Raw genomic sequence first — 13,736 nt, 5'->3', positions numbered from 1 at the left:
AGTTTCTCTGTGTAGCCCTGGCTGTCCTGAAACTAGCTCTGTAGACCAGGCTGGTCTTGAAAGGCGTGCACCATCACTACCTGGTTTGTTTTAGTTTTTAATAAAGCTGATCGATTAGTCTTGACTTAAGGATAAAAGAATTTTGGAAACTGTACTCTACACTTATTTTCATAGTTACATGTGAAAGTGGATATATCTGTTCAATACATGATTGTCAATGGTCAATAATAATTTAACAGTAACTTTCTGGTAAATAGTAACTTGTTGAAATGGGTTAAAATTGCAGGTTTAGTGTCCTTAGTGACTTTTTCTGTAGTCAGCAATCCATTGTCTGAGAAACTGCTGAGAAAGAAACAGTCATGCCCATTTGGGGTTATACCCTGGTAACTTTAAAAAAATATATATACTAGAAACTTAACACTTGAAATTCATTTATTTTGTCTGTTTTTAAATTCCCTTGTGTGAATAAATTTTGTAGAAGAGGCAATTTTAAGATTCATACTAAATTTGAAATATTCTTTACTACTCTACAAATGTTGATCATTGAATATAAAACACAATTAAAAAATCCTTGGCCAAAGACTTCTTTTAGCAAATCGTTTTGACTTTGGGTGTGTGTGTGTGTGTGTGTACTTTTCTAGGATTCTAAGCTCAGAATTGTGAGACAGAGGGGCATATGAAACAATTAAAGACTGAAGGACTGGGATATAGCTCAGTGGTAGATCATTTGCCTGGCTTGTACATCTGACTTTGGTCCACAGCAACCTCACAACATTCACCCTCACCCCCAATGCTGTATTTGAAAAGTTTAAGAGATTTGCGGGGGGAGGTTGGGCTTTGGTTTACATAGAAGTGATAATTTCATGTTACTTTTATGATAATGGAAATGCATCCTACTGATTGGGGTTATGTAAAATGTTTTTGTCTCATATAAATGGATTAGAATCTCAGAAGGTTTTTGAAGGAACTTTGTGGAGGATGTTTTAATTAAGGAGAAGGAGCATAGGAAAATGGAGGGGTGATAAAAAATAAGTAAATATATTTGTGTTTATTAAATAATTCAGTCCTTGCTTAGGTTTATACTAAATAAATATATAAGCATATAGATTATTTGCCAACTTATGTTATTATAGTTATTAACAGAGAGTTTTAAACACACTTTTAAAACTTACTTGAAGTAGCTGGGCGGTGGTGGCACAAGCCTTTAATCTCAGCACTTGGGAGCAGAGGCAGGTGGATCTTTGTGAGTTTGAGGCTAGCCTGGTCTACCGGGCGAGTTCCAGGATAGGCTCCAAAGCTACAGAGAAACCCTGCCTTAAAAAGAAAAAGAAAAAAAAGGAAAAAAAATAAACTTATTAAAACATTGTCAATATATTACTTGGTAACATTTTTGCCCAGGTTGATTATATCTTAAAATGATAGAGAACTGCAGCTGGACACTTTAAAAAAAAAATCTTTTTTTTTTTTTGACTGTGTGTACTTTTAACACATTATATGTAATTTAACAGTACTGTTATAGAATAGAATTTGTTATGTATGTAATAGTTCTTTATGTTTGACTCTAGAGGAACTTTATTGAAGTGACTCTCTATCTGAGCAGAACCAGTGCCTGAGCTGGATCAGGGTGAATGTGAGGATCAGAAGAGGCAGTGTATGGACTAGAGCACAGAGAGACGAACTATCTCACCTTTACCCAGGCAACAGCGGTGATTTGTTTCTTGGTGACTTTAGCACTGTCAGTGTTACTGCAAGTTGTTTCCTGATTGGATCCAGCTTCTGGAATTAATATTGTAGAAAAGTTTTACTATAGGAAAGTCTTATAGAACTTTTTTTTAAATCCTAAGTCAAATGGGTAGAAAAGTAAGGTAAATAATGACTTGGGTATTTGTTGGTATATTTTTGCCAAGTGTGTAACTAAACAGAATTTGAACAACTCCTTTTTATTTTCTGTTAGTAATTTTGAGGTCACTTCATTTATTTATTTATTTATTTATTTATTTATTTATTTATTTATTTATTTATTTATTTATTTATTTATTTGGATTTTCGAGACAGGGTTTCTCTGTAATTTTTGGTGCCTGTCCTGGAACTAGCTCTTGTAGACCAGGCTGGCCTCGAACTCACAGAGATCCGCCTGCTTCTGCCTCCTGAGTGCTGGGATGAAAGGCATGCGTCACCACCACCCAGCCAAGGTCACTTCTTTTAGGTACTGCAAAATTTATACCAGAACTTAGTTTCTTTTTAAACTTAGATTCTTATATGGCAGTAAAATCAGATGCTTCCTTACTGAGAAAATAGTAGTAACTAAGTCTACTTTGGAAGCTTTTCATTTCTTTTAATTTTTGAATACAGTGGTTTGGAGTGGTAGTTGTTTTAGAATTATTTAGTTCTATTAAACTTTTGTTGTTGCTATTTATCTTTAAGTTTTATTTGTCCATAATACCATTTTTACTGTTCTCTAGCAGAAAATAGATATGCTTCCGTAACCTTTTTTTAGTATTACAATAAGTACTGTATTAAGGATAAACTTCCCTGAAAACAATAACCTTAGGTCAAATAAAGCAATACCTTTAGTTCTGCGTACTCTGGGGGCCATTTTTAGCCCCATATGGACAGATAGTTCTATTTCCCAATAACAAATTATTTAGGCAAGGCTCTAAAGAATGTTTGTATACAAATTAATCAGATTAAAGTATAAACAGTGCTTTGGAAGCTTAGAAATTAAAAAGACTTCATGTAGCCCAGAAATAGAACTTCTGAGTATGTTAGGTAAATGACCTCATTTTTACAAAGAATCAGGAAGGACAAAAGGACAGGTCAAGCTCTAGGAAGATTAGCTGCTGTTGGCCTTAGGGCTTTAGTGAGGTGACAGCATTGTAGGTATGAAAAATAGGGGACATTTTTGGTCTTTACCACTGCATATGAAAATACTTACATCTGAGTTTTGGCTATATGACAAAATAGAGTTTAATGTCTTTGTGTCAACAGAGATACTTTACTAGAATGTTCATTTGAACCTATGAAAATCTGAAATCAGGTGATTTTAATAGCCGGGTAACCAGGTTTGTTGGTTTCTGCAGGTGTTGCTCTATTGCCATTTGTGGATGAACGAAGGCTGCGAGCTGCCCTAGAAGAAGTGTACCCAGACCTCACTCCAGAAGAGAGTAAGAGTCACACTGCCACTTGGTCAATGTTGAGTTTGTGCAACATAGACTTTACATTTCTGTATAAAATGATACTTTTTTTATTCTGTTTGTTCAATTTCTCATATAGAAGGCACAGATTATTATTTTACTTCTTTGTAGCAGAGATTAACTTTGCTTCTTAATCTATTATCTGTAAATTGAGTACTAAATGACAATTTTTTTATTTTTAAAAATATTTACTAATTTATTTTAAAAATTACTGTTCTGCTGTACTTGGTGGCACAGTCCTCTATTATCCTAGTACTGAAGTGGGTAAAGTAGGAGAATTGCTCAAAGTTCCAAGTTCAGCTTGGGCTACATTATAAGACCTTCAAAAAAAAAATTACATTTCAAGAATATCGTTTGAGTTATTTCAAGGAAGTGGACAGAGGAAACAAGGTATTGTGCCTGATAATGTATATTTCAAGCCCAAACTAGCGGAAACAGATGAAGATGGTCACTTCATACTGATTAAAGGACCATCATCAAGAGAATGTTAATATTCTAAACCCTGAATAGAAGTGCATCCAGTTTGATAAAAACAAGTACTGATAGATAATGTCACAGATTAGCCCCAGCAATTGACAGGTAATCCTAATCCTGACAAAAATATCTGAATGAAATGACATCCTAACAACCTAAATGTCCCTCTACTGAAGAATAGATAAGGAAAATGTGGAATATTTACACAGTGGAGTACTACATAGCAGAAAAAAATAATCACATCTTGAAATTTGTGGGCAAATGGATAGATCTAGAAAGCATCATATTGAGTGAGGTAACCCAGACTCAGAAAGACAATTATGTACTCACTCATAAGTAGCTTTTAGACATAAAGCAAAGAAATCCAGCCTACAATTTTACAATTCCAAAGAATCTGGAAAACAAAGAGGACCCTAAGAGAGATATACATGGATCTAAACTACATGTAAAGTAGAAAAAGACAAGATCTCCTGAGTAAATTTGGAGCATGGAGACCATGGAAGAGGTAGAAGGGGAGGGGAGAGAAAGGAAGGGGAGCAGAAAAAATGTATAGCTCAATAAAATCAGTTAAAAGAAAAATGACATCCTAGGTCAATGTACTAAGCAGATATTTATAGAACATTCATTTCATCCAAACTGCAGAATATACATACTTCTTAGCAGACCATGGAACTATCTCTGAAATAGATCATAAAGTAGGACACAAACCAAGTCTTAATAAATACAGGGAAGTGGAAATAATTGCTCCTATTCTGTCTGATCTTACTGGAATAAGACTATAAATCAACAGTAAGAGAAACCCTAGAGCATTCACAGACCTGTGGAGATTAAACAACACACTACTGAACAATGACTGGGTACTTGAAAAAACTAAGAAGGAAATAAACATTCCTAGGTTAATTTAAAAAAAAAAAAAGGAAGAATACCCTTTGACATTTTGATTCTTAATGACATTCACACACAAATACTCTTACCTCTTAGGAAAGCATTATTCATTTTCTCCATCTACCTTCTTCCTGTTATCTTCAAAGGATTAACTTTTCTTGAAAGTATTGGGTAAAATAAGCATTTACTCCTAGGGGGCTATTTTGAAATGTTACTCTACATAAAAAAATAGCATTTTATAATTAATACAGAATATTTAGATTGGAAAATTGTAAAGATGAACTCAGTTTTGAAAATTTCAGTATCAAAATAACAAGTCTAAGAAACCGTTGGTTCATCTTTGTTATGATGTGGTTATTTGTATTTCCTTAGAGAATGTTTATGACTTATGCAAGAAATTGGATACATTATAACTAAGAAAGTTTTGCCCTTTATCTTGCAATATATCCAAGTATGTCTCAGCAATACCACTTTCATAGAGTTATTTATTCAAAAACTCATTCAGATATTATATGAGCTACACATCACACATTTAAGTTTATCACTAATAAATTATTTTTCATAAACATTGTACTGGGATTATTTTTAGAATGCAGGTACTTTCCTTTTGTAGCTTTATAAAAATGGTCTTATTAGATGTAATTGCTTGACTATGGTCCTATTCTTTTTTATTTAGACAGGAGAAATAGTCTTGGAAGTGATGTTTTGTTTGTGGGGAAACTTCATCCACTACGTGACTTCATTTTAGAGCTGTATCAGACAGGTTCCACAGAGGTACAGTACATAATTTGTAATAATTAGGAATATGTGCATGTGTGTGTTTAGGATTTAATTTAGTCTTATCTTTTTGAAGCATAAAATTTTGTGACACTTAGTGTATTTATGGTATTATACAACTTTCACCACTATCCATCTGTTGACCTTTTCCATTTACCCATTCAGAAATTCTATGCCCATTTGACAGTAGTAAACAACATCTCTGTGATCCCCAAAGTTAGATATTTATCTGTCTCTATGAATCTGTTTATTCTTGATACCTTATATAACTGGAATTCAACAATGTTAATCCTCATTGTCTGCCTCGTTTCATTTTGCGTGTTAAAAGTTCATCCATATTTTAGGCATTACCAAAATGCCATTTCTTTATATGACTGAATAATGTTCAGTAAGAAGCAAATGCACAATCTGTTTATCAGCTCACCTGCTGATAGATCCTTGGTTTGTTTGTACCTTCACCTTTGGCCCTGAGTAACAGGCCTCTGAACTTACATCTTCTTAAGAGAAGGTGCACAAGTCTCTGCTGCATCCTTGTGTACCATGCATTCAGTAAAATATAGGAATGCATTTTTCCACAGCCGGTAGATGTGCCACCTGAATTGTGTCACGGGATTCAAGGAAAATTTTCTTTGGATGAAGAAGCCATTCTTCCAGATCAGTAAGTACCCACTTGTACGTCATTGAGACAACTACAACGAAACTTAGTTAGCTTTTCCTTTTTGTCCAGTGTGAAAATTATAACAAAACTCTGCTGTACTAAAATACAGACATGGATTCCTAGTCCATCTTTGCTGCCTTCTGTGGGGCTTCTGGGTTCCTGAAACTAAGGCACCTGCACAGTCACAGCTGTTGTCATGTGCTACTACTATTTCATTGCCACTTGCTTTCTCCATTCTGATTCTTGAACACATGGTGGAGTTTTCAGAGGTGGGATAAGAAACAGAAAAGATGATTGAAATAAATAAGCCAGATTTTTAGGTTAAAAAAAGTAACAGAAATACTCTTATTTCTTGTTTGATTTTTGTAAAATACAGTTGTTTTACATCGAAATGTTATTTGCTAATTTAGTATTTTAAACATTTTTAATAGACAGATAGTTATAACCAGTAGAAAAGTTCTTTGAGATCCCCCTCTCCATCGTGTATATATACAATGTGTGTGTGTACACAAGTGTGTGCATACATTCACTTGTATAGAAACTAGACAGCTATATTGGATGCCTTCCTCATTTACTCTCTACTTTTTTATTTTCCTTTTCCTTTTTGACACATGGTTTCTCTGATCCTGGAGCTGGAATATTGACTACACTGGCTGTCCAACAAGTACTTGGGATCCTTCTGTTTCTACTTTCTCAGCCCTGATATTTACAAGGACAGTTTGCTATGCTTAACTCTTTACATGGTGTTGGGGATTAGAGCTCTGGTCTTCATGCACTTTATGACTGAATCATTTCCCCAGCCCGACTGCATAATTTTCAAGAATATAAAATAGTTCTGAGGTCAGAGTTTTTGGACAGCTACTCAGGGCACATATTCAGGAGGAGACTTACTAATCATTAAAGTGAGTTGAATATTTCTAAGTGATTACAATATAGTATCATCCTAGTGAGCTGTAGTGTGAGAAAGATTGATACTCTCTGCTCAGGCAGACCCTTGAGACTTTGTCACCTCTTTCTTTCTTAGTCTGTTTAATGGTCTCATGTGCTTTACAGTTGTATTTCTCTGTTTTCTACTAAGATTAAATATCTTACAGTTAATTGTTGTCTGGGTTTCTGTCCTGCCTGGTTCCCATAGTCATTAAGTCCCAAAGAAATCACACAGAGTTCTACATTAATCATAAGTTGATTGGCCCATTAGCTCAGTCTTCTTATTAACTCTTATAACTTATATTAGCCCATTATTCTTGTCTATGTTAGCCACGTGGCTCAGTATCTTATTCAGCAAGGCAGTCACATCTTGCTTCTTCTGTTGCTGGGTCAGGACTGCAGACTAGGATTTTTTTCTTCCCAGAATTATGTTCTCATTGACCCGCCTCTACTTCCTGTCTGGTTGTCCCACCTATACTTCCTGCCTGGCCACTGACCAATCCGTGTTTATTTAAAATATAATTGTTAGAATATAGACCAATGTCCCACACCACTGACTATTAGGCTTTCTTTTCTAAATTATTTTCTTTTTAATCATGTGAGTTCTTGTCTGTGTGTGGGTATGTGCGTGTGAGTGCACATATTTGTGGAGGCCAGACAAGAGTGTCAGATTCCCCTAAAGCTGGAATTACTGGAGGTTGTGAGCCTCCTAACTGGGGTGCTGGCAACCAAACTTGGGTCCTTTAGAAGAGGGGTGTTTACTTTGAACTGCTGAGTCCCTTTGTTAATCTCTTCCTTCCCTTTTTGGATTAACTAGGGGAAGGGAGATTGTCTTTCGTTGTTCTGTTTTACAGATTTTAATATAAACTATCCATAATTGTTTTCTACTCATAATAAACAGTGTCATCTTATATACTATTGTTGTTAGTGCATTTTAATGATTTTTCAAAAGCCTCACAAATAGTGTGTCTTACTTCCCAAAGAGTTTCACTGTGCTCACTGGTGATTCTTCTGTTTTCCTTTAGAACAGTATGTTCCCCTGTGCCCATGTTACGGGACCTGACACAGAACACTTCAGTCAGGTAAGTTTTCTAGAATTCGGAGCATTTGCCCAGGGCACAGTTTCACAATTACAAGTGAAATGGCAGTGTTAATTCACCAGTTCTTTGAGATTGAGAGTCCTTGTGTTGCAGACCTCAGAGCAGAGCCTCTTGACTTTAAATTATGTATATTGTTAAGGTTACTGATTTAACAAGCATGCTTATCTGTTTTCTGGTTTCCCCTGACAACCTCTGGTTCTTCCAGGATTAGGGAAAGTGGGAGGTGGGTAGCATGTTACACAGAAGCAGACGAACCTTACTGCCCCATTGGCTTACACTGATTTGCTGTTTTTGTAATTATTGTTATAATTGTGGTCCTGCAGAATTAAAAAATAAAAATGTTATGTAGTATATTTTCTTAAGATTAGCTGGAAAATTTACCCATAACTTCAGCATCTTCTGTTGAGTTCAAAAAAGGGAGGGTGTAGAGTGGGATGTAACTGTTGCGGATAGAAGTATACAGTAGCACACTGCTTCTGTGTGCAAACTCCGAGTGCCAGAGTTTATGCTGTTATTATTTTTGGCAGTTTTTAGGCAAGACCAAATCAAACACATTTAAGAATTTGCTAAATACATGATAATTCTAAGTCTTTCTCTCTGACCCATTATTAAAATTGCTCATACTTTCAGGAGATACTTTAGATTTTACTTAAATTTCTCATTCCAAAATAAAATCAGTTTATTTCCTGACTTTAATGGATCTAGTTAGTAGCTAATTGCTGTTCTAAGAAGGGCTTATTTTATAAATACATGTTTTGCTGTTCATCTTTATATGTGGTTTGTCCTGATTCTCTTTGTGTTCTTTTGTTGAGGGTGAAGTGCAGACTTTAAAGCCATGCTCCTAAGCCCATTACAAACAAACTGACTCTACCACATTTAGTGTGGACATTGCATTAACCTGTGGGGTCTCTGCCTCGCATTGGCGCTTCAGGCCAGTTAATTGCACCAGCTCTCTATTTGAATTGTCACATTTTTGTTTATACTCCTTGGGTTTTCTGCATTTTTCAAAGGCTTTACTACCAAGCCCTCTAGAAAGGGTTAATTCTACTCAAGTTTCTAATTACGATAGAGAAGTTTGCCTTCAGGAGAGTTATAGATCAGTGAACAAGTCTGGAGTATTTTTTGAGTGATCGGTGATGAACTTGTTGGCTCATTGTTTCCAAACCTGAAGGACCCTGTAATGTTTGATGCCTAATGTATCTGCTGTTCTCATTAAGTTTATAAAACAAACCCAACTTCTAGGTGTGTATTCAGCTTTTTGTTGAAACTTCTTCAGATGTGGACTTTTTTTGAGACAATTTTCTAAAAGATTTGTGGTAAATTTGAGCTAATTTTTATTTTACAGTGTAATTTTCAGCATTTTCTCTGAGAGATGATTTTGAGGTCAAGATTCAGGTTTTTGCAAGTGTGTGTATGCGCGTGCATGCATGTGCATGTACATAATGTATCCACATTGTATATTCCAATTGTAATTGTTTGATAAATGAAGATCAAAAAATAGAAACTTCTAGTCATTATTTTGACTCTTTTTATACTTTCCTTCAGCCAGCATCTCCTTCCATTCTTGAAATTCTTTCCTCAGATTGATTATTGGTTCTTGTCACATCTGGTCTTACCTCTCAAGTTCATATATAAGCAGATATAACTTGTGACCTCGGAGATTTTTTTTTTAGTATTGATTTCCTTAGCTATTCAGTGTATTAGTAGCTTAACTTGGATGATCATTTAATTGTCCTCATCTTGGTTTTTTTTCCTTCACTATTTTAATTTGTTTGGACATAGTGTTTTTTTCTAATAATCCTTGCTAACTCTTGTTGTTTTATCTTTGTCACCGTGACTACACCTTAATCTACTTCTATTTCAGCCTGCAATTGCAACTCTGCAGTTCTCGGCCAGCTTCTCTAGCAGCAGGCTGGCTGCTCAGGCCGCAGCCTGGTGGGAATTCAGTTCCCACAGGCATTGGCCCTGTCGCTGCCACTAAAGGTAGCATTAACCGAATCTATCATTCTATTTATAAATAAGACTCAAGATTCTAAGGTTGGGGTGAAAACCTGCAAGCTCAGAGAGGCTGAGTAACAGAGTAGCAACCAGCTAACCCTCTCTCCTTACTGGCATCTCTGAAAGACCTGGTTTCTTCTGTTCACCAATCCAGAAAAGGCTCAATTACTCCAACTTCCTGTGTCTCTCTATCTCTTCCAGATACCTTCTGGTGTTCTATGATTACTGTCAACTAGTTGCTAACTCAGCCTCCTGACCCAGGTTAATTTTATGTAGTCAATGTAAATGCAAACTTGGGGCTCACAGTGTGATTGATATCTCCCAACAAGCTCTAAATATATAAATCATGCTATATATGACTTAAATTATAGAAAAGTACAGTTCATCAGCACAATTGCCTCTTCTTTTGGAGGAGCAGGAGGCATTCATACACACTCAACGTGTGCTTTCTAGGCCTGTCATGATTTAGAGCAGTGATTCTTAACCTTCTTAATGCTGTAAACCTTTAATACAGTTCCTTGTGTTATGATGACCCCCAACCATAAAATTATCTTCATTGCTACTTCATAACTGTAATTTGCCACTGTTATTGATTATAATGTGGATATCAGCTATGCCATTCCTGTGAAAGGGTCATTGGCTCTGTGGCCTGAACCTCTGCTTTCTTAAGGTTACCTCCTTGCCATTCTGGCTGTCCTTTCAACATCACTTTGACCTTTTTGCCTTTCTTTCAGTGTTTGAAATGTTCTTTCCTTTTTTATTTGCCTGTCTATGAGCTAACTTCTATTGCTTTTTTTGCTTGTTTTCTGTTAAAAAAAAGTGTATAATTTTGTATTAGACATTTTCAGCTATAACATTTTTTTTCCTTGAAAAGAGGTGTGTTTTTCAAAGTTACTCTGAACATCTTTGAATAAATGTAGCAAAGATCATTTCATCTCTTCAGGCAGTTTTGTTTTTTTAATTGGATTGTGTGTAAAACAAATTTTAAATGTTAATAATCACCTCAGTATTTATAAGGCTCACAGCTGGCAGATAGGTAACTGAGAATCAAAGCCTGGAGGAAATGGGATACATACACTCAACAGCAGATCTAATGGTGGAAAACACTTAGGAGGATTTGCATCTAGGACATTGAACTAGTTAACCTCTCTTGATAGAATGTCACAGTTCTACACACTCTTTGTTTTAAAATGTCAAGTATATGAATCATAAAAACTCCCTGCAAGAACAGTTTGCATTACCATTAATCATAGAGTTTATAGGAAAAGGTAGAGTAAAAATGAACCTTGCTGTGTGGAGTTTTCTCCTTGCTTTGAGATGCATACTACCATTCTCAAACAGTGTTGGAACAGCATTTGAATAATTCTTTTTTATTTTAAAATTTGTTATTAGGCATGCAGGTACATGTGCACAATGCACACACACACAGTACATGTGACTATCAGAGAATGACTTTGAGGAGTTGGTTCTTCCACCTTTTTGTGGGTTCCAGAGATGAAACTGGATTGTCAGGTTTGTGCAGTAAGGGCCTTTACCCTTTGTAGCATCTTGACAGCACCTCAAATCTTAAAATGAACTAAGTCAGATGTTGAGTCAACATGTTACATCTGTTTGAAAAAAGCAGGTGAAAATATTCTCAGGTGCACAGTTGTATGGAATAAAGTAAATCTGATGGTCTCAGCGAAACAACCTTTTGAATTTATAGGCTGGGCTGGCTTATGAGCTTTCATTTAATGTTTTGGGGCAAGTACTCTACCACAGAGCTATAGTCCTTTTTCCATAGCCATTCTGTGTTGACTTTCCTCTTCCTTGGACTTTCATGAGGGGCAGGGTGGGTTCTCTCCTGTCTTAAGTGTTGGGGCTTCTTTCCCAGATAAATTCTACCTACACACTAGTTCCTGTTTCTGGTTGTAGAGATTGGGGTTGGTCATCTGTATGTTCCTCTTCAGTGCTTCACCTGAGTTTTTACAAGATAATAAACCTGAGAGAAGTGAAGGAACAGGAAATGTGTGGACCCACATCAAAGATTATCCTTAGCCAGAGATATCTCAGCAGGTAAAGGTGCTTGCTGCCAAACCTGGTAGCCTGAGTTCAGTCTCTGAAGTGCACATAGTGAAAGTTGAGAACCAGGTGACTCCTACAAGCTGTCTCTGACCTTGTGCCGTGGCATGTGTGTCCCACTGCACAAATAGATTGCTAGGTAGGTAGGTAGATAGAATGTTTTTTTAAAAGGTTTTTGAACTTTAATAGATTTTTTTTCCCCCACTTTGGATCTTTGCCTGGTGGGTTTTGCTTTAGGGAGTAAGTTTGTGCGTGGCTGATGTTACAACATTGGAAAGTACACATCTATATACATTTTTAGTTAATATTTAAAAATTTTAAAGTCTTTATCTTTATTATTTTCTCAGATATACAGTGAAAAAAGGAACGATTTAGTCTTTAAGATTATAAATAATATCTTTGTCTCCTGAATTACTATGTCCAAATTTATTTTTAGATACTTTCCTTTCTTTAAATGATTTGTGTATACCTTAAGTATAAAAATTATTGTTCTGGTATGGTTCTGAGGGAAACTTTGGGAATTAGTTTCCCTATTGACTTAAACTTTTGACCCTTTCAGAGAATGAGCATGGAAAATGAAAATATTTAATAGTTAAAGGAATGGTACATGAAATAAATTGCAAATATAGGTGAATGAGTATATTTGTTTTCCCAAATGTTAGTTCCAGCTCTTATTAAATCTCTTTATTGTTACCTAGGCATGCTAGTACATGCCATCATTCCCAGCACTCAGGAGGCAGAGTCATACAGCTCTCTGAGGCCAGCCTGGTCTACAGAGCCAGAGGAGATTATCTTTGGCACCCTGAGACTAGTTTTTCTTCCTGGGAGCTTGTTATTTTGCTGATCTTGTTCACTTTCTTAGTTTCAGATTATTCTGTGTGTGCCTTGCTGGAGGTCATCCTTTCACTCTGTCATCTGAACTTGAACCCACTGAACGCTCTTGCCTGAATTGTCTGTTCTTCCTCCACAGGAGAACAGTCTTGAGAATCTAAGGCATTTGTTGTATCCAACAATAGAACAGTACTAGCTCTGTGTCTTCCTTGGGAGAATTTAATAAGTAATTAGATCATTTTTATAGGGTTTACAGTTCTCCCAGATTCCTATTGTGAGAAGGGCTGCTTCATTTAAATTGAGTTTTTCTTTGGTCTTGGGAAGAAGACCATTCTTTTGTTCCTTTTAAAAATCTCTTTGGTTTTTTAACATAGGATTTCTCTGTGTAGCCCTGGCTGTCCTGGAGCTCACTCTGTAGACCAGGCTGGCCTTGAACAGAGGTCCACTTGCCTATGCCTCCCAAGTGCTGGGGTTAAAGGTGTGTGTCACCACCGTCCAGCTAATGGTTCCATTTCTTGAGCCTTTTATGTATCCTTGCATGAATTTTTTTTGTCAGTATCATAATTTTCATTTTACTTCTTAGTTTAATTTATTCCTAGTAGTTTTCTCCCTTTAAAATGTTGACTATGAGAATGAGACTGCCTCTAAAAATGTGTTTTCTATGTATTTGTGTGCTTGAATGTTTGTATGTGCTCCATGTTTGTGCAAGATTCCCTGGAACTAAAGTTACAAGTGGTTGTGAACTGCCTAGTGTGGGCACTGGTCCTCTGCAAGAGCAACAAGTGCCTTTAATTGCTGAGCCATTTCTTTAGCCCTATGAAACTGCTTTTT

At 36.1% G+C, this 13,736-nt stretch overlaps 1 protein-coding gene across 2 annotated transcripts in view; it reads left to right on the top strand.

The window, feature by feature from the left end:
• The window catches only part of Xrn2 (5'-3' exoribonuclease 2), a 70,770-nt gene that overhangs the window by 32,637 nt on the left and 24,397 nt on the right, over positions 1–13,736 (top strand). For both annotated transcript variants that reach the window (XM_057781203.1, XM_057781204.1), the window contains 4 exons: positions 3,081–3,164; positions 5,230–5,327; positions 5,909–5,988; positions 7,941–7,997. In XM_057781203.1, coding sequence (XP_057637186.1) covers positions 3,081–3,164; positions 5,230–5,327; positions 5,909–5,988; positions 7,941–7,997 — 319 coding nt within the window. The remainder of the gene's footprint in view (positions 1–3,080; positions 3,165–5,229; positions 5,328–5,908; positions 5,989–7,940; positions 7,998–13,736) is intronic.

The sequence above is a fragment of the Chionomys nivalis genome, chromosome 9, assembly GCF_950005125.1.
Source record: "Chionomys nivalis chromosome 9, mChiNiv1.1, whole genome shotgun sequence".
NCBI lineage: Eukaryota > Metazoa > Chordata > Mammalia > Rodentia > Cricetidae > Chionomys > Chionomys nivalis.
This window is presented reverse-complemented; position numbering and strand designations above follow the sequence as displayed.